This window comes from Phascolarctos cinereus, unplaced genomic scaffold, assembly GCF_003287225.1.
Source record: "Phascolarctos cinereus isolate Bilbo 61053 unplaced genomic scaffold, phaCin_HiC Scaffold_5;HRSCAF=322, whole genome shotgun sequence".
Lineage (NCBI taxonomy): Eukaryota > Metazoa > Chordata > Mammalia > Diprotodontia > Phascolarctidae > Phascolarctos > Phascolarctos cinereus.
Window position 1 is genome coordinate 42,580,042 of NW_027555958.1, and position 20,912 is coordinate 42,600,953.

Genomic DNA, 20,912 nt, shown 5'->3' on the forward strand with positions numbered 1-20,912 from the left:
GCCAAGAAAACCCTAAATGGGGTCTCAAAGAGTCAGACACAACTGAAAAATCCCCAGTGCCTCATAAAAGAAAATGGACACTGGGTTCAGTTACTATGCTTATATGTATTTATAAGCAGACTAGAAAAGGGGAGACTGGGTGGGGAGGGGAGGAGGAAGAGAGATAACAATTGTGGCATCTCTTTCTTAAGGAATTCAATCTGAAGAATAGCTTTTGTTTCTACCTTCTCTCTCTCTCTCTCTCTCTCTTTCTCTCTCTCTCTCTCTCTCTCTCTCTCTCTCTCTCTCTCAGCTTGTCTTAAACTGGTGAAAATGCCTCAGCTCCTACAAGGTGTCATCTGTGTCATCGAGACTTTCCAAAAATATGCAAGAGAGGAAGGTGATTGTTGGACACTAAGCTCGGGACAGCTAAAGCAGCTCCTCCTGGGGGAGATTGGGGAGTTTCTGAAGGTGAGAACTATTAAGTGCTACAAAAGAGAAAGATCTTGCTCTTTCTTCTTGTCCTGGGCCAAGGTGGGCACTCATTTACAAAGGCATGAGTGATTTCCTTCTCATTCTACTCCTCCTCCTAAATTACCTGTGCTTATAGAATCTGAAATAATTTTTGTCAAATCAGTTTTACCCTTATGGACTTACTTTGAGGATCATGTAAATTTTTGTTTTAAAAAACAACCAATAACCCACTCTCCTAGACTGTCCATTGTTTCAGGAAGTCAGGTACCTTCTCAGGAGACCACTGAATATCTTTGGTCCAAAACAATCTATTCAACTTAACATAAGGTTGCTATTTTGCTGCAATCCTATTCAGGATCATAGATTTGAAGCCAGAAGGGAACCAAGAGGTCACCTAGTCCAATTCCCTCATTTTACAAATGAAGAAACCAAGACCCTGAGAGAATGAATGGCTCAAGGTCACCCAAGCAAGTGGCTGATGCAGGATTTGACTAGGGTCCTCTTGTTCCAAATTCCAGGCACTTTCCACATTGCCATTCTAAACACTCGGGGAAATTCTGGCTATTTCCAAGTACTAGTGTTCATCTAAAAGTTGTGCTGGACATGTGACTACCCATTAATAAACTACTTTCTTGCTTTTTCCCTCCTATAGCCATTTGATATTCTTACCGCAGGAACCAACTCAAATCTTTTGGATAGATATGGTGATAATTCCATCAGCTTCGATGAATTTCTCCTCCTGGTCTTTGACTTGTTGGATATAGTTTACCAAGACATACAGTCTTTCCTGAATCGGGAACCTGAAGCAGAATCCGATGCCGAGGAAGAGTTGTCAAGGGACATGGAAGCATGTGAGACCAGTGAACACTACCAAGAAGATGCAGGATTGGGTCAGTATGAGCAGAGACTGACAGGTACTGAATCTCCATCTCTGGTCAACCCCCTAGAAAAAGGACCTGACAGACTAACCAAAGAGAACCCTCAGGATGACCTTGAGACTCCCAGATTGCCAGGAAGAGAAGTTGAGCACAACCACCCTAAGAGTCAATCCCAAGATGAAGGAGATGAGCAGAGCCCAGAAAGAATGCAAGTCCAGGCAACAGGAGGTGATCAAGTCCCGCCTGAAGAAAAAAGGTCACCCAAGGAATTTGTGAAGAGAGCCTGTTCTCGAAAGGAGGAGGAGAATATAAGTGAGGGAAATGAAGTGTCCAGAGGGCGAGGTGGCACAAACACAAGGGATCAGCCATCAGAGCAGGAAGAGGAACAAAACATTGAGATTCGGAGTGTACGTACAGAAGAAAGGGCACACAAAGCGTCTGAGAGTCAGGAGGAGACCCTCATAAAGGAGGCTGGGGAACACACTGAGACACAAGAACCATCATCCCAAGAGAATCATGAGAGAAAATCAGAGACAGTTGACCTGTCAACAGACAGGGCTGAGGAAAAACTATCTGAAACCAAGAGATTGCCAGACTACAGGGATGATGATGGAGCTGCAGATATCCAAGAGCCACCAGTACAGAGAGAATATGAAACTCAAGACATGCTAGCCAAAGGTAATGGCAGTAGAGTCTCAGAGACAGAAGTGCTTGTAGATGAGAGGAAAGGGAAGAGAAAACCTGAGAACCCAGAAACGGTTGGGCAAAAAGTAAATGAGGAAGACAATCAAATGGAAACTTTCACTGAACAAGAGCCTGATGGGAAGGAAAGGCAACTTGAGGGACTAGCAGAAGATGGGGACATTAGGAAAGACTCTGTAACCCCAGACTTACAATCAAGAGATGATCAGAACCACCCTGAACACAAAGGACCAGCAGCCTCAGACGAGGAGGTCACAGTTTCTGAACTAAGCGAACCAGAATTCTCAGGAGACAATAGGAGTGCCTCTGTGGCAGAGAGAACATCAGAAACAAAAGACAGGGTGCAAGGATCAGGACTGAAAGATAACCAGTCTGGAGGAAAAAATGGGAGAGTCGCTCAGACTCTGGACCAACCAACTGAGCAATATGATAAACACAAGGCGGAGAATCAGAATGACGGGACACTCTCTGAAACACACAATAATCAAGGAGATGTGGAGAGTGGCTCAGCACCAAGGGACCTGCCTGCACAAAGGAACTGCCAGAGACAAGCGAATGCCCAGGAACAGCCTGACCAAGAAGATGGCAAGAATCCCCAGGAATCCCCAATACTAGGTGACAAAAGTAAAACCCCCAAAACAGAGGTGCCAATAGACAGAGAACACAATGAGAATACCACAGAAAAACTGGAACAACTCACCAAAGAAAAGGAGAAGAAACCAGCAGTGACTAAAACACCAGCCACAATTGAGGAGTCTGAGAGTCAGCCAGGGGCTCAGGAATCCATGAAACAAAAGGTAACAGCAACATCCCCAAAGACAGAGATCACAGATCCTACAGATGATAATGATGATGGGCAGCTTTCCACAGTACAGGAATCAGAGGGAAAAAACCAAGGGAAAGACCCAGAGGCTCATGGCCCAGATGCAAAAGAAGAAGGGGAAGAGTCTGAGAGCCAGGAAGCCCCATTAGAAGGTCGGGACCCAGAAACACAAGCTCTCACCCTGGATTCAAGTTCTGATACCCTGAACCCAGTGACGAAGGAAGACAATAGCCCCCAGAGGCTAGCAGGAGAAGTGAGGGAACAGCACGTGGTGAATAAAGAAGATAATTCTTCACCAGGGCTCTCAGAGCAGGTAGAGAGGAAAGCCAGAGACACAGAGCCTTGTTCATCCTCAGGAGATGAAGTACATTCCAACCGAATATATGAAAATGTACAGATGACACCTGCACAGCCTGACCTCCCAGCCCCCGAAGAGCACCCAAGTCAAACTGATACAACTCAGGCCTTTGGCCCTGAATTGAGGATAGAGAGAGAACCTCAGAGGAGTAAGACTTCTGAGTGCTCAGCCCTCCTTGATCCACTCTGTGGCTACAGGCAAGAGCCAAGGCTTCAAGTAGGGGACCCTGAGGCTGATGAAGATCATGGCAGCCAGCAAAAGACCCTAGCATCTCAGTCACAGGAAGATGGCCAGCTTCAGCAAGACCAGCAACAACAAAGGGATGGCAGCCCAAAAAAGTGTTGATTATTATCAGGGAGAAACTGTCAATAGTGACCTTTGCCTATCAAAAGCCCACCCAACCCCCACTCCCACCACACAAACACCCACAAACATACACACACACAAACATCATCATCATCATCACCATCATCATCATCCTTTAAGTCCCCATTCTGAATTTTTACAAAACCAAGTAGCAAAGCATTTAGCCTTAGGAATTACCACCAAGGAAAAAGACTTCTAACCAAGTAAATACAGTCAGTTTTTTTTTTTAAATCTACAATATGACATGGAGTGGTCCACAATAGACTCTGGTCATTTGGGTATCCCTTCATCTGGAGATTCCTTTCCACTAAAAATTTTGAGGTTCTCCCACACACACTTTTTCCTTTTTTCTTTTTACATCAGATAACAGTTTCTTTGAATCATATATTTTCAAGTTATTGCATCATAGGGTTTTTAATGATGGCAATGGAGAAGTAGTTTCTGAACTATTATTTCACAACCAAAGTATGCTACTCATTCATGGGCACAGATAAGTTATTCTTCTAATAGAATTTCCAAATTCATTCCAAAATTCCATAACTCAGTGGAAATGGCCTTTCTTTTAGAATCAGATAACCTAGGTCTGAATCTCAGTTCTGTGACTAACTGGCCTTAGTCAAGTTATTTAAACTTTCTGGACCTGAGTTTCCTCATCTGAAAAATGGGCTGGGCGACTAACATACCTCCCAACTTTAAATCTGCTCTCCTATGTATCCCTGATATTAATGCTAAGACGTTTCATCATTCTCCATTACCAGATTAATGGCATTACCCTTAGCTTTAGGGGGCAGGTACAATAAGTCTCTTGAGGAACCTACTTCAAAGACTCTGGGTCAAAAAAATCAGTGTGAGCAAAATGGAAGAATATTTCATGTGGTAATCACACATACAGTAATCATACATAAAACAGTACCCCTGCTTACTGTTGTCTTTTTGTCCAGATCTGTGAACTCCCAGTGAGGAAATTCCCTCTACCAATGCTGCAACTCTCTAGGTTACAGAGAGATTAAGCAATTTGCCAAAGGTCCAACAGTCAGTCAGCCTACATCAGCCTTGAAGTTTGTCTCCTTGCCTCAAAGGCCAGCTCACTTTCCATTATGCCATAGTCTCTCTACTGATGTTTTAGTCCTGGCCTTTTCTGTTCAGAATGCTGCATGAAAATTGAAAATAAAGTCTATTGATGATCAATTCCTGTTTTTGGTCATTTTTTCCTTCATCTTCCTACCTTGCAAGAATCAAGAGAGAAACAATCATTCATGGTTACTAAGAATTGTAGATTATTACATTTAAGGATAATGAGCCCTGTCTGAGCTATCTGTTACAACTCAGGGAGAGGTCCTAGGAGCACTGTCCTGTTACTTCAATTTGGATTTTAAAAAAAGCAAGAAGTGTATATATATACATATACATATACATATATATACATATATATATAATTGTATATTGGCACAAATTCAAATGTCATTAGAAAAGCTGGCAAATACATTCTTCTATGCCAGCTATTTTGAAAAAGCATCCTTTTGTCAAAACAATATGATTTATTAAGCATCTCTAAGTACTAGACACAGAAAAGCCCTAGGAATACAAAGGCAAAAATAATGCCTGTTATCAAGGAACTCAGGATCTAATATTGTAGAAAACATACCCTAAGATATCAAACCTAGTTCACTGGGAGAATTGTGGTGTTATTGCTATAAACAGAAGGAAGAAGGCATGCATGTTGGTAAAAACTGAGCAGGCTTTCTCCATAATGCTATTCTGGGCATGCTAGGTTGCTTGGATCTCTGTTTGGTCATTTCAGCAATTCTGGTATTCTTATATATAAAAGATTACACCGAATCCATGATAAAGTTTCCCTCCACAAACCCCTCTCTAACTTAAAGCATTAAAGAACTGTTTAAAATTCTAAGATTAAGTGACCTGTCCATGGTCATACAAAAAGCAGATTTTAAAGGCAAATTTTGAATTCAGGTCTTCCTGAGTGCATATCCAACTCCATAATGGCAATTAGTGCTTAGGGATCCTAAAATCACCCTCATGGATTTCTCCGTAATGGTAAGGACCTTACTAGATGACCAGGTCCCATTTAAGGATATATTATCTTACAGGAAAGTGGTCAAACTAAACAAGTCCAGAGAAGGATAATGAAGATGATTAAAAAGTCAGTGTAATATCATGGTTTCACATGCAGCCCTCTTTCTTTGTCCTTTGTATATCAAATTGTTTTTGTTAGTAATGAGCAGGTTCAATTTTTTATATTTTTAAATATATTTTAATTAATTAAATATATATATATATATATATATATATATATACACATACTTTTAAAAATTAGTGTTTAAAAAGTTTGGAAGGAAAACCAAAACAGGAGTCAAAAGATGGGAGCCTAGTGACAATCTGCAATTTTCCAACTATGTGACTTTGTGTGTCACAAATATTTCCAACTATGTCACTTTCCAACTATGTGACTGAGTGACTTTGATCAATTCCCTGTTACTGTCGAGGTGGTGTAGAGTGTGTAGGGCGTTCAGGAGGTCTAGCACATCTAGCTCAAGGGCTTGCCAAGCCCTCTTCAGGGCTGTTCATCCACCTCTGGTGGCCACCTCTCACCCAGCTCTTACCTGTGACCCCAAGAAGCTATAGCATGCCTAGCAACCACACCCTGGTAAAACCATCTCAGCAGACAGGCTAAACCAAGTCCAGAGTGACTGACAAGCCTCAAACCTGTCAGTAAGTTAGGGGGATGTCTACACTCAGCATGGGAAGATGTCCTCCCATGGAATGGGCGGATAATAACAATTTGTTCCAATGGCCATGAAGGCAGCTGAAACAGGCACTGGGGAGCACATAGAGCTTGTCTGGACACCAAAGACACTACAATCATCCACTGTAGCCTGGGTCATCGCCAGTCATCTTTTGTCTTGCTGCTGGACTTTGATGACTCTGGAAGAGAGAGTGAGGTTGATGACTTTTTGTAAATCTGCCTCACGTCAATCCAATTCACATGCACATCATCACCTCATGATGTCATTGGTCTCTTAGAAAACAAGAACAACTTCAAAAGCACTGCCATCCTCCCAGGCTCACAGCCTAGACTCTCCACTTGCACTCACACCTAATTTGTTGCCAAATCTTATTATTTTTACCTTGACAGCACCCCTCGTGCATCTTTCTCTCTTCACTCACAAAGCTGCCACTACATAGGGACCTTTATCCTCTCATGCCTGAAATAACTGCAGTCGTCTTCTGGTTGGTCTTCCTGCCTCGAGTCTCTCTCCACTCATCTATCTTCCACTCAGCTACCAAAAGAATCTTCCTAAAGTGCAGCTCTGACCACATCATTACCTGCCTCCTGCTCAATTTGACAAATTGTTGGGCCTTTCTCTTTTCTCTAGGATCAAATATGAAACTCTGCTTGGCTATTAAAGTTTTTCACAACTTGGCTCTTCCCACATTCGCAGTCATTGTATACTTTATTCTTCTTCACAGACTCTAGGCTCCAACAACACCGACCTTCTTACTGTTCCTGGGACGTATTTTCCACCTCCTATCTCAGTGGCTTTTCATCGGCTGTCTCCAATGACCTCCCTCCAGACTTCTACCTCCTGGCTTCCATGACCTCTTTTCTTTTTTATGTAAATAATATTTTGTTTTTTAAATTACATATAAAGATAATATTCAACATTCATTTTTATAAGATTTTGAGTTTCAGATGTTTCTCCTTTTCTCCCCCCTCCAAGACAGTAAGCATTCTGATATAGGTTATACATGTGCAATCATGTAAAACATGTCTCCACATCAGTCATGTTGTGAAAGAAAAAACAGAACAAAAGGGGAAAAACACCCAAAAAGGTGAAAATAATATGCTTCAACTTGCATTCAGACTCAATCAGTTCTTCATCTGGATGTGGATGGCATTTTCCATCATAAGTATGACCTCTTTTCAAGAGTTTCCAAGACTGTCAAATCCCACCTTCTGAAGGAGGCCTTTCCTGTCCCCCCAGCCCCAAACTGCTGGTGCCATCCCTGTTAGATTAACTTTGAGGTACACTGTACTTATCTTGTATGTATGAGTTGGTTGGGTTTTTTATTTTGCGGGGGGGGGGGAGGAGGTTTGTGTTTTCTTTTTTTGCATGTGGTCTCCTCCAGTAGAATGCAAGCTTTGCATAAAGGCAGGGGCTATTTTCTTGTTTCTTTTTTGGAGAAGAAAGGGCAGGGATACCTTTCTTTGTATCCTCAGCACTTGTCACAAAGACAAAGATAGTATTGTAAAGATTGAAGATAGTAAATGCTTAATAAGTACTGATTGACTTTACCTTCTCCCCTTCTAAACCTCAGTCTTGCATCTATAACCAGGAAAATGAGATTAGATAAATGATTTCTAAGAGTCCTTATAGCTTTAAAGTTCCATAGTGTGTTATATTTTTTTAAATAAAACCTAGAGAAACGGGTTAAGGGATATGACGTTGTGTAGCCTGAAGAAGGAAAAAAAACGGATGAATTAATTAATCTAAAGATCAAGCTTAATTTCTACACATGGGTGGGATTCAGGTCCGATATAAATTCTCCTGCTGTCAGCAGGGTGTATGTAGTTAAACAATGGACCAGGGAAAGGGAAAATAAGCATTTATTAAGTACCTGTAATGTGCCAGGCAGTGTACTAAATACTTCTACAAATATTATCTCATTTGAGCTTCATAACAACCCTGGAAAATAGGGGCTACTGTCGTCCCTATTTTATAGTTGAGGAAAGTGAAGCAGAGGTTAAGGAATTTGCTACAGGTCACATGACCTCAGTTTCTGAGGCCAGTCTTGAACTTTTATCTTTCTGACTCCAGGCCCAGTATTCTATCTACTGCGTTACCTAGCTGCCTACCCAGCCAGGTGACCAATGGCCTTATGGACCACCTTACTTAGAGTTCTTTCAGTATTAAATAGTTATTAATACTTACTGTGCCCATGTTAAGAATTCTATGAACTTATACCCATCAGTTTTACGGTATTCTTGCTTGGGGGCATGAAGGAAGACAAACTAAGAGATTTCTAGAGGCTCTTTTCTATGCTTGAATCTGACCTGCCATTTTCTTATTGAAACACTAAATTCAGGGTAGCATTTTCCAGTTCTAACCACTCCAATGTTGGTGAGACAGAAATCAAATGAAAAGGAGCGTAAAGAGATCTCTACTATAAATGTCTCATTTTTAAAGCTCTCTGATCCAGTTTTCCCACGGGGAAGGGTGCGCTGAGTGAATTTCTGCTGCTCAATAAATGAAGGTCTTTAATGAACTACTTTGTAGCATTTCTTCATCTCCAAAATGAGGGGGTTGGGCTGGGTAATGGGTAAACTTCGATGTTCTCTATAATCAAAGTCTCCCAACATGACAGGTGCTGGCCAATTTCCAAAAGGCAATCAAAATCACTTCATAACTACATGTTAATTCATATCATTGCACAATTTTTTACCTGTTATTGATACTTACTTTGCAGATAGAGTGAAATTAAGCAATCTATCATAACACAGAATAAATGCAAGGTGTTTTATCAGCAGACTTCCATTTCTTCAAAAATATTTTCTTTATAAATACTCAGATCCTTTAGAATGTTCATTTTGAGGACATTCCTAAAAATTATCTAGCTTAGAGGCTTCTAGTTTGGGTTTTTAATTAATTTTTTAATTGTCAAGCATTTTTTTTCTCCTTCCCACCTTCCCCCTCTCCACACTGAAAAAAAAGAAAAAGAAAAAGAAAGAGAAAAAAGCCTTGTAAACAAATAAATATAGTCAAACAAATCAAATTCCCATATTGACCATGTCCAAAAATGCATGTCTCATTCTGTATATTATTCCATCACCTCTCTGTCAGGAGATGGGTAATTGAAATCAAGTAGTTATTAAGCACTTACTTTGTGTCCGGCACTGTGCTATATGCTTTACAAATATTATCTCATCTTATCCTTACTTATATTTTAAACTCACAATATTACCTCATTCTGTCCTCACTATCTCATTTTATCCTACGAAGTAGCTACCATAAGTATCCCCATTTTTACAGTCAGGAAGCTGAGGCCAACAGAGATCGAATGACTCGATCAAGGTCACACAGCTAATATCTGAGTACAGCTTTGAACTCAGGTCTTTTTGTCTCCAGGCCCAATGACCTTTCCATTTGGCCACCTAGCTGCCACCTTCTTCATCATCAGTCTTCTGGAATTATGGCTGATTCCAGCTCCTATGTCTTTCAACATTGCTTGTTTTCACCATGCTGATATTATGGTGTAAATTGGGTTCTTGTCACTTCATTCTTCCTAAGTTCATACAAATCTTCCCAGATTTCATCACTTCTCAGAGCATGATAATATTCCATTATATTCCCTTATCCATAGATGACAGGTAATTTCTTCCTTATTCCTTTTGTTTGTTTGTGATGTTATCTTTAATATGTAGCTCATGTAGCCATTTGTAGCTTAACTAGTAAATTGGTCTAAATCTATTTTCTGCCAAACTGATGTCCAGTTTTCCCAGAAGTTTTTGTCAAATATTGGGTACTTACCCAGAAGCTGGGATAATTGGGCTTATCAAACATTAGCCTACTAAGTTTGTTTGCTTCAGTATGTTGTAAACATAATCTGCTCCACTGATTGAAATCTCTATTGCTTTTTTTTAGGCAATTGGAGTTAAATGATTTGCCCAGGGTCACACAGCTAGTAAGTGTCAAGTGTTAGGTCTGAGGCCGGATTTGAACTCAGGTCCTCCTGACTTCAGGGCCGATACTCTATTGCTTTGAAATATAGTTTAAGATCTGGTTCTGCTAAGCTCTCTTCCTGCTCAGTTTTTTTTCATTTTACACACACTCACACACACCACACATTTTATATATTCATTATTCATTTCATTATTTCCCTTGACCTTTTAGTCTCCTTAAGAATTGTATTATATTTTCTAGTTCTATAAAATAATTCTTTGGTAGTTTGATTGATGTGACATTGAATGAGTAAATTAATTTTGGTAGTAATGTCATTTTTATTATATTGGCTCATCCTACTCATGAACAATTAATATTTACCCAATTACTAAGATTTGTCTTCATTTGTGTAAACAATGTTTCATCATTATATTCACATGGTTTTTAATGTGTGTCATAGTAGATAGACTCCCAGGTAATTTGTACATTTTGTAGGGTGTTTTTTAAATGAAATTTCTCTTTCTATATCTTCCTGTTGAGTCTTATTGGTAATATAAAGAAATGCTTGTGATTTATTTCAGTTTATTGTATATCCTGAAAATTTACTGGTTATTGTTTTCAATTCACTTTTAGTTGACTACCTGGAGTTTTCTTTGTTCCTTCTTTGCCCATATTTATTCCTTCAATTTATTTTTCTTGATTTATTGTTATAGCTACCATGTCTAGTTATCATATATATATATATATATATATATATATATATATATATATATACACACACACACACTTACATATATATATACACACACTTACTATATATATAAAACATATACATTATCAAATAGTCATAACAACAATAGAAATCTGTGTTTTACCCTCAATCTTATTGGAAAAGACTATAGTTTATTCTCATCATATATAATGTTAGCCTTCCCTAATTCTCCTTAATTTTAAGTACTTTCCCTTTGAGATTATCTTCAATTTATCCATTATATATTTGATTTGTAAATGGTTGTTTTCATGTTGTCTGCTCCATTCGATTGTGAGTTTCTTGAGGGCAGTGACTTATTTGGTTTGTTTTAGCTTTCTTTGTATCCCCACCACTTACTACGATGCCTGGCACCAAGTAGGCACTTAATAATGGCTAATTGACTTAACTTAGCTGTTGGTCTTATGTAAATGCTATTTATCTAGTTAAGGAATAGTCTATTCCTGTTTCTGCTGTTTTAAATAGAAATGAGTGATATAGTTTGTCAAAAAGATTTTTCTGAACCTATTGATATAATCATACTATTTTTGTTGTTATTGTTGTTACTAATATGGCGAGTTATATTTATCATTTTCCTAATACTAGGAAAAGCTGGAGAAGGAAATGACAAACCACTTCAGTATCTTTGCCAGGAAAACCCCAAAATGTAGTCAGAAAAGTTTGGACACAGCTGAAAACAACTGAATAACAGCAAAAATATAAAACCAACTTTTTGCTATAAAACCGATCTAGTCATGGTGTATAATATTTATGATGTCATTGACTCCTGAATGATATTTTATTTAAATTTTTGCATCACTGTCCATTAAGGACATTGGTCTATAGTTTTATTTACCTATTTTGATTCTTGTTGGTTTAGTTATCAAGACTATGTTTGTATCATGAAGGAACCTAGTAGGACCCCATCTCTTTGCTATTTCCTTGTTGAGTTCAATATATTTCTACACCAAACTCTTTGTATATGTGTATTATACCATCCTTTGAAAAGGTCAGATGAAAGTAAGGTTGAAATGATGCCTATTCTCTGGACCTCTTCCTCATTTCTACCTCTTCATGGATTTCTACTCATACACCCCAATTATTGAGATAAATTCCCCACTTTCTTACCCTTTCCGCCTTAGTGTATCCTTTTCCCACCGCCCCTTCTTTCCTTTCTTCTTTTAATGTCATAAAAATGTAAGAAAACCACTGACTATCAGGTCCTCTGTCTTACTTAACTCCCTCTATGAACCCTGATGATATTAAGGTTCTAAAGGAACACTTGAATCATTTCCCTTCCCATTAGAAAGTTAAAAATTCATCCTTACCAAATTTCTCCTGACTGCTCACTCATATTTGCCATTTTGTATTTCTCTTGTCCCTTATGTCTGTATTTCAAAGTTTTTATTCGATTTTGTTTTTTTCTTTTTTCCTTTTTTTCTTAATCAGGAATGCATGAAATCCTCTTCTTCACTAAAGGCCCTTTTTCCCCTGTAGGATGAGTATTCTCAGTTTTGCTGGGTAAATTATTCTTCATTGTTGTTAGTCGTTTTAGTTGTGTCTGACTCTTCATGACCCCATTTCGGATCTTCTTGACAGGAATACTGGAGTGGTTTGCCATTTCCTTCTCCAGCTCATTTGACAGATGAGGAAATTGAGGCAAACAGGGTTAAGCGACTTGCCCAAGGTCATACAGTTAGTAAGTATATGAGGCCAGATTTTAACTCAGGAAGATGAGTCTCTCTGACTCCAGGCCCAGCACTCTATCCACTGAACCATGTAATTGTACCAACTCTTGGTTATAGGCCTGTATATTTTGCCTTTTGGAATATTGTTCCATACTATCTACTTCTTTATAGAGTTAGCTTTTCAGAGGATTCTTTGCATTTTTCACTTTGCCCTCAGGTTCTAAGAGATCTGGTTGCCCTTCATGGTTTCTTGAAATATGACATCCAGATGCGCGCTCTCTCTCTCTCTCTCTCTCTCTCTCTCTCACACACACACACACACACACACACACACACACACACACACACACATAATGGCTTTCAGGTAGTCCAGTGATTCTTAAATTATCTCTCCTTGATCTGGGTCTCTTCATAATATTTCCACTGATTCAGTCTTTTTTCCCTTAATAAAAGGTAGCCATTTCAACAATATTTGATGAGTTACTACTATTGCTACTGTTGTCTCATCACTGTACCAGGTCTCATGGGAGATAACAAAAATATAACATCCTCCAATTCAATTAAGCAAATTTATTAACCACCTACTATGCACAATATACTACGTTCAGTGGTGAGAGTACAAAGACAAAAATAGAACATTCTCTGCCCTTGAGGAGCTTATATTCTAATGGGAAGATCCAAGAAGAGTTAATATGTATACAAAGTTCTACAATGTAACTTCTAGGGGGAATGGCCCTAAGAACTGGATAAGATTAGAAAGGCTCATGTAGGAAGCTGCATCAGAGATGTACTTTGAAGGAAACCAGGGACTCTGCACGGCAGATGTGAGGAGGGATTACATTTCAAGTATGGTGGACCACCTAAGGAAAGGTATAGAGGCAAGAGTTGGAATGTCACATGCAGGGGACACCTAGCAAGCCAGTTTGACCTAGAACATAAAGTATGTAAGAATGAACAACATGCAATAATCCTGAAAAGTCAGCTGGAGACAGCTTGCATCATAGAGTATGGATTTTGAGGTAGCAGTTACATTAGAAGTCATCTAACCCAAAACCTCATTTTACAGATGAGAGAACTGAGATCCAGAGAGATGAAACAATGTGTCCAAAATAATGCAAGTAGCCAATGGGCAGAGCTAGATTTGAACCCAGCCCCTCCAATTCCAAATTCAGTGCTCTTACGTGACTGAAAGAAGCAATTCTACTTTACCCTTAAGACAATAGAAACCCACTAGAAATTCTTGAACAGGGGAGTCACATGGTCAGACTTGGGTCTGAGGACTATTAATTTGGTAGCTGTGTGTCGATTAGATTGGAAAGGAGAAAAGTGGGATTCAGGAAAAAAACAATTAGAAGGCTATTATGAAAGTCTAGGCAAGAGCCTGGATTAGTGTATCATATAAGACCTGGTCTCAGCATTCAAGGATCTTACAGTCTAGGAAATGATACAAGTGTGACACGCATGAAATATTTTCTCTATCTATAAAATGAAAATATTGTCACTGCTAGATCCAATCTTGACTTGAAATCCTTGTCCAGTCAAAGTTCAGAAAAGTACCATAGAGGACACACCAAGAAAATCTTTTTGATTCCGTTATTCTGTGGCATTGTCAGTGATGTTACTATTAAATAAATAAGAATAAGAGATAAACTTGTTTAAAGTTCTTCTGACCATAAATAGCAGCTGAGGCTCAGACCAAGGGTACATACGCTTGCCAAAGGTGTCTGTTTGCCACTGTTATGGAGGAGATCTAGTCAAAGCAATAACATTTATAAAATGGTCACCATCGGCCAGGCACTGTCCTAAGCATTTGGGGTTCAAATATAAGCAAAAAGAAAGATGGTCTCTGACCTTAAGAAGCAAACATTCTAATGGGGGAAGCCAGCCCACTGAAGGATAGTGGCAAAAGTCAGAGCATGAAGGCTGGCTGGTATGGGGTCCTCCCTCAAAATGGAGATTCAGCCCAGAACTGACATTACGAGGGATCCCAGATGATTAAGTCCTGCAGGTGCTTCTGTTTGCATGTGGTATTGTGATGATTGTGGCAAGCCTTCCAGAAGAGAACCATAACCACTCAAAAGTATTTGGCCTAACCATCTACCCAGGAAATCATCTTCAGGAAATTACAGAGCTCCATTAGGTGGTACAGTAGATAGAGTGGTAGGCCTGGAGTCAGGAAGACCTGAGGTCAAATACAGCTTCAGATATTTACTACCTGTGTGACCCTGGGTAAATCCATTTGCCTCAGTTTTCTCATCTGTAAAATTGGGATAATAACAAGACCTACCTCCCAGGGTTGCTTTGAGGATCAAATGAGATAATATTTAGAATTAAACAGCACAGTGCCTGGCACATAATAAATGCTACATAAATGTTAGTTATTATTATTAAATTACCCCAAACTTCTCTCAGAAATTAAAGTTCCTATTTTTATTGGGGCTGGAGAGGCAATGAGGGTTAAGTTACTTGCCCAAGGTCACATAGCTAGTAAGTGTCTAAGGCCAGATTTGAACCCATGTCTTCCCAACTCCAAGACTAGTACTGTATCCACTGCATCACCTAGTTGCCTCCCATATTTTTAAAATAAATATTTTTCCGGTGTGGTGAAAAGCTGCTAGCAATAGAACACTACCATATCTTAATTCTTTAAAATGAGTATTACATAGAGGGAAATGGAGAGATCCAGGGTATATAAAAGCAGGCTACCCCATAAAAAGAAACCTCAAAGAACTGTAATAAAGGTTGCCATCAGGAAATATATATACATACATACATATATCTGTGGGTATATATATATATATATATATATATATATATATATATATATATATATATATATATATATATACACACACACACATATAAATTATGGGCAAGTCACATGGCAGGAAAGGACAATAACAGGTGGACAACTGAGTGCTTGACTGGTATCTTCCATATGTCAGGAAAAAACAAGGATGGCCCTCAGTCCATTGGGTGGACTGCCTGAAGTCACGAGTGGGCAAAGACAAAAGTGGTAAAGGAAGGACATGGGTGGGTTGTCATCTACATGGTTGGAGGGAGCATGGCCACCAGTGAGATCACAGATTCCATTTGAATATTTGAGTGAGGTTAGTTGAGTGTTCTGGTTTTTCCATTTTCTGACCAAAGAGCATGACCGAGCTGAGTCAGAATATCATAGACACCCAAATTCGCAGCATGCCCCAATGCTTTGTTACATAGTTACACCCCTTCCTAGTTGTAATGATATTTGGGGGAGTCATAAATTTGTGTAATTATTGACTTGAGCATATTTTAAGAAGCCTCATTCATTTGGGGGAAAAAATGCTTCATCTTTAAACAATGTCCAACCCCATAATAAGAGGAACACCTGGGATTTACCTAGCACTTTTATTCAGATGAACTCAAACCACATCAGAGAATCCTATTTCTTTTAACCTCACAATATCCCCATGAGAAAATTAAGATGGAGATCTGTGACTACCCCTATTTTTCTGCTGAAGGTACAGAGACAAAGAGATGATGAAATTTGCCTACAGGCATACAGCAGAGCAAAAGCAAATGTAAATTAGCAATCTTCTCTTCCTCCTACAGATTCAGGGCAAGAGGCCACTGTGTCTACCACTTTGCCTCAGTAAGGGGGCATAAAGTAAACCCAGAGGGTTCAGCATCATGACCCATCCCCCAAATCCTCCTTTTATGGCAGTTACCATAAAAGTGTGCCAGTAAAAAAAATCATCTCTCAATTCAAACATTTATTACATACCTACTGCATACAAGACACATCATGAGTGGACCCAGAAAGGCAAGGGGTAGCAGCCACTTAAATCAGAAGACTCACACCAAATCGAATTCTACTTAGCACATTTTGGCATCAGCAAATTAGATCCCACGAGAGCAGAAGTAACTCTACCACATTTAATCCTGATTATTTATACAAAGGCAGACTACATTTATTAAACACCGCTTATGTAGAGCACACTGTGCTGGGTGCTGGTGAGACACAAAATTTAGAGAACATACAGACCCTGCCTGCCAAGGCAGTAAATGAAGAGTTTACAATCTAGTAGCCAAATGCAACAGTTAGTTATGATACGTAATGTGACATGATACATGCATTTGAAAGGTACAAAGCAAAGTGCTATGTGAGGTCTGAGGGAGGAGGCTGTGACCGATTGAGACAATCAGGAAGGCTTCTTGGAGGAGGTGGCATTTGCGTCAGGCTTTAAGGGATGCTTTTCCTCACTCACAACATTCTGCCTCTGATTTCTGTGCTGCTTCATTGCACAGGCTGGAATTCAGCTCATCCTTGTCTCTGACACTTGGCATCCCTCAATCCTAGTTCCCTTCAAAGCTCAGTTCAAGCATCATCTTCTCAATGAGGCCTTCTCTCAACCACCCCCACCCTCAGCTGCTAGAGCCTTCCCTCACAAAAAAATTATCATGTGTGAAGATGTATAGACATATACATGCATATATGTTTAGATTTATTTTTTCCAAGCCAATAGCACTTCATTTTTAATCTTATTTAAAATTTTATTTTTCCCAATTAACATGTAAAAACAATTTTAACATTCTTTTTTTTTCAAATTTTGAGTTCCAAATTCTCTCCCTCCCTCCCTTTTTCCTTCATTGAGAAGGCAAGCAATCTGCCATAGTATGTATAGTATATGCCATGTATAGTCATGAAAAACACATTTCCATGTAAGTCATCCTGTGAAAGAAAACATGGACAAAAAAAATACGAGAAAAATAAGAAAAGTAAAGAAAAAGTGTCTTTGATATGCATTCAACCTCTACCAGTTCTTTCTCTGAAAATGAATAGCACCTTTCATCCTAAGTACTGCAGAATTATATACATACATATATGTATATACCTATAAGCACATATATGTATATAATATGTGTATATATCTTGTATATACTTTCATATGGACATGTTTTCTCCCCTAGTAGAATATAAGCTTTCTTCTTTGCCCCTTTCCCCTTTCCCACAGCCTTGCTGTGGACTGCTGGAATGCTCACACAGTTTAGAGGAGATAAGAGTCATTCATTAACCAGTGAGGTGGAGGACCCCCATGAGCCCTGCCTCTAGTCCTTCCAGACCCCTCCCCAGGATTGTCTTCTGACCTACTGATGAAACCTAAGGACCCCCGGGGCCTTACTGTCAGCTCCCCCTACCCCCTGGGCCTCTAGGATTTCTAAGCCCTTTTGTCTACCCTACTATGTGTTCTTTCACAATTAGAGTGGCAGCTCCTTGAGAGCAGGGCAATCTCACATTTTCTGTTCATATCTTCAGTGCTTAGCAGAGTTCAGGGCACATAATAAGAACTAATAAATGTTTTTTCATTCATTCATTCATTTAGATACAATTTCACATTTGCCTTTGTATCTCTAGTACCTGTCACATAATAGGAGTTTAATAAATGTTTGTTGATTAATGAGTGGATAGGAATTCCACAGGGGAAGAGGAGGAGGGGCAGCTGAAGTTGGAGGGAAGGGGACATGTACTGGAATAGCTGTTTACACTAGAGGCCCTTCGAAGAACTTCCTGCAATAAAGATGAACCGGGAAGACTAGAGTCTTCTTAGGGCAAAGTCTAGACCAAGCAATCGAAATGTGTTATCTTATTGTTTTTCCAGAAGGACAGTTAGAGAGACACAGACACAGGGAGGGACCAAGAGACAGAGACAGAAATAGAGACACAGAGACCAAGACAGAGAGAAATAAACAGAGACAAAGAGAGATAGAGAGAGACAGATAGAGACAGAGAGAAGAGAGACAATGACTGAGACAAAGAAAGATCAAGATAGAGAGGAGGACAGAGAGAGAAGGCCAAACAGACTATTCTTCAAAACATACATGGAAACAGAAAGAAAAAGAATTTATGTTGATGTTGATTCTGGCCCCATTCTATTAGGGGCAGATTGTGACATTTTAGCCCCTTTAGAACTTTCTGGAACCTTGGTTTTCTGGCAGCTAGGGGGCACCATAGTGCATAGAACACCAGGTATAGAGTAAAGAAGATGTGAGTTTGAACCCAGACTCAAACACTCACTAGCTGTGTGACCCTGGGCAAGTCACTTAACCTCTGGTTTTCCTCAGTTTCCTCACCTGTAAAATAGGGATAATAATAGCACCTACCTCTTAGGGTTGTTGTGAGGATCAAATGAGAATATCTATAAAGCTCTTAGCATAGTCTCTGGAACATAGTAGGTGCTATCTAAATGCTGATTTCCTTCCCTGAAGGGATTGGGGAGTTTCTTGTCTCAGACTGGCTCAAGCCCCCATTGGCTATGTTTCCACCATTTTGAAGGGTCCAATGACTAGTGTTCAGTTCCATTTAACCATTTAAAACATTTGGATTAGGGAGCCAAGATAGCAGAGTGAAAGCAGTGACTTGTTTGAGCTCTCCTCCAAACCCCTCCAAATACTCATAAAAAATGGCTCTAAACAAATTCTGAAGCAGCAGAACCCACAAAAAGACAGAGTGAAACAAATTTCCAGCGCAAGAAACCTGGATGATTGATCAGAAAGGTGTATCACACTGGGCTGGGAGCGCAGCGCAGCGTGGGCACACACAGGCCGCAGCAAACCTGGAGCAGGCCTCAGAGTACTGAATCACGGGCAGCTGTGGAGGTTTCCAGACTCCTCAATCCACGAATGCCAAAGACAACTTAGAAGGTCAGTGGGAAAAGTCTGTTTCTGTCGGAGCTCAGAGAGGAAGGCAGGGTTTCAGCTCCATTCCCCAAGAGCGTGGCCCTGGCGGGGGGCAGCAGCTTCCCGAGCTTCCAGCCCACAGACTGAGGGGGAATCCAGTGGCTGATCAGAGAGGGATTGCAGGGATCTCTTTGCCAGCACTGAGGCAGGAATCTCTTGCTTTGCCCATATGTGGATCCGGGTCACAGTTCTGGGCGGTGGTGCTGGGGTGAGGAGGAGCACTGGAGTGGTAGAGCTTGTAGTGGCTGTAGAGAGAAACCCCTCCTCACCATTACAGGACAGAAAGGAGTACTTGTGGTCACAGGCCAGGAAAGGAGTAAACACCTCATCCCTTATCCTACCACCTTGGAAGAACTGAAAATTTACAGGTCCCTACAAGTATCTCTGAAAACAGCTATACAAACCCCTGAAGCTTGGGACAGTACACTCTCCACATTGGAAGCAGACTCTTACCTTAACAAAGAGTTTAAAACTCAAGTAATTGGCTGGGATCATGAGCAAGCAGCGCAAAAAGAGTCAGACTATATTATCTTACTTTGGTGAAAAAGAAGATCAAAATATATAACCAGAAGAAGACAATAAAGTCAAAGCTCCTACATCCAAAGCCTCCAAGAAAAATATGAATCAGTCCCAGGCCTTGGAAGAGCTCAAAAGGGGTTTTGAGAAGCAAGTAAGGGAAGTAGAGGAAAAACTGGGAAGAGAAATGAGAGTGATGCAAGAAAATCATGAAAAACAAGTCAACAGCTTGCTAAAGGAGACCCAAAAAAATACTGAAGAAAATAACACCTTAAAAATAGCCTAACCCAAATGGCAAAAGAGGTCCAAAAAGCCAATGAGGAGAAAAATGCCCTAAAAAGAAAAATTGGCCAAATGGAAAAGGAAGTCCAAAAGATTACTGAAGAAAATACTTCCTTAAAAATTAGAATAGAGCAATTGGAAGCTAGTGACTTTATGAGAAATCAAGACACTGTAAAACAAATCCAAAAGAATGAAAAATTAGAAAACAATGTGAAATATCTCATTGGAAAAACAACTGACCTGGAAAATAGATCCAGGAGAGAGAATTTAAAAATTATTGGACTATCTGAAAGCCATGATCAAAAAAAGAGCCTAGACATCATCTTTCAAGAAATTATCAAGGAAAACTGCCCTGATATTTTAGAACCAGAGGGCAAAATAGAAATTGAAAGAATCCACAGATCTCCTCCTGAAAGAGATCCCCAAAGGAAAACTCCTAGGAATATTGTAGCCAAATTCCAGAGTTCCCAGGTCAAGGAGAAAATATTACAAGCTGCCAGAAGGAAACAATTCAAGTACTGTGGAAACACAATCAGGATAACACAAGATTTAGCAGCTTCTACATTAAAGGACCGCAGGGCATGGAATATAATATTCCAGAGGGCAAAGGAGATAGGATTACAACCAAGAATCACCTACCAGCAAAATGAGTATAATCCTTCAGGGGAAAAAATGGTCATTCAGTGAAATAGAGGACT

At 39.8% G+C, this 20,912-nt stretch overlaps 1 protein-coding gene across 1 annotated transcript; it reads left to right on the forward strand.

Annotated features, from left to right (window-relative positions):
- Positions 1-312: 312 nt before the first annotated feature.
- On the forward strand, positions 313-3,559 carry TCHHL1 (trichohyalin like 1). The gene is made up of 2 exons (XM_020999202.1): positions 313-450; positions 1,106-3,559. Exons 1-2 carry the CDS (start codon positions 313-315, stop codon positions 3,557-3,559), a joined length of 2,592 nt encoding a protein of 863 aa, XP_020854861.1.
- The last annotated feature ends 17,353 nt before the right edge of the window (positions 3,560-20,912 follow it).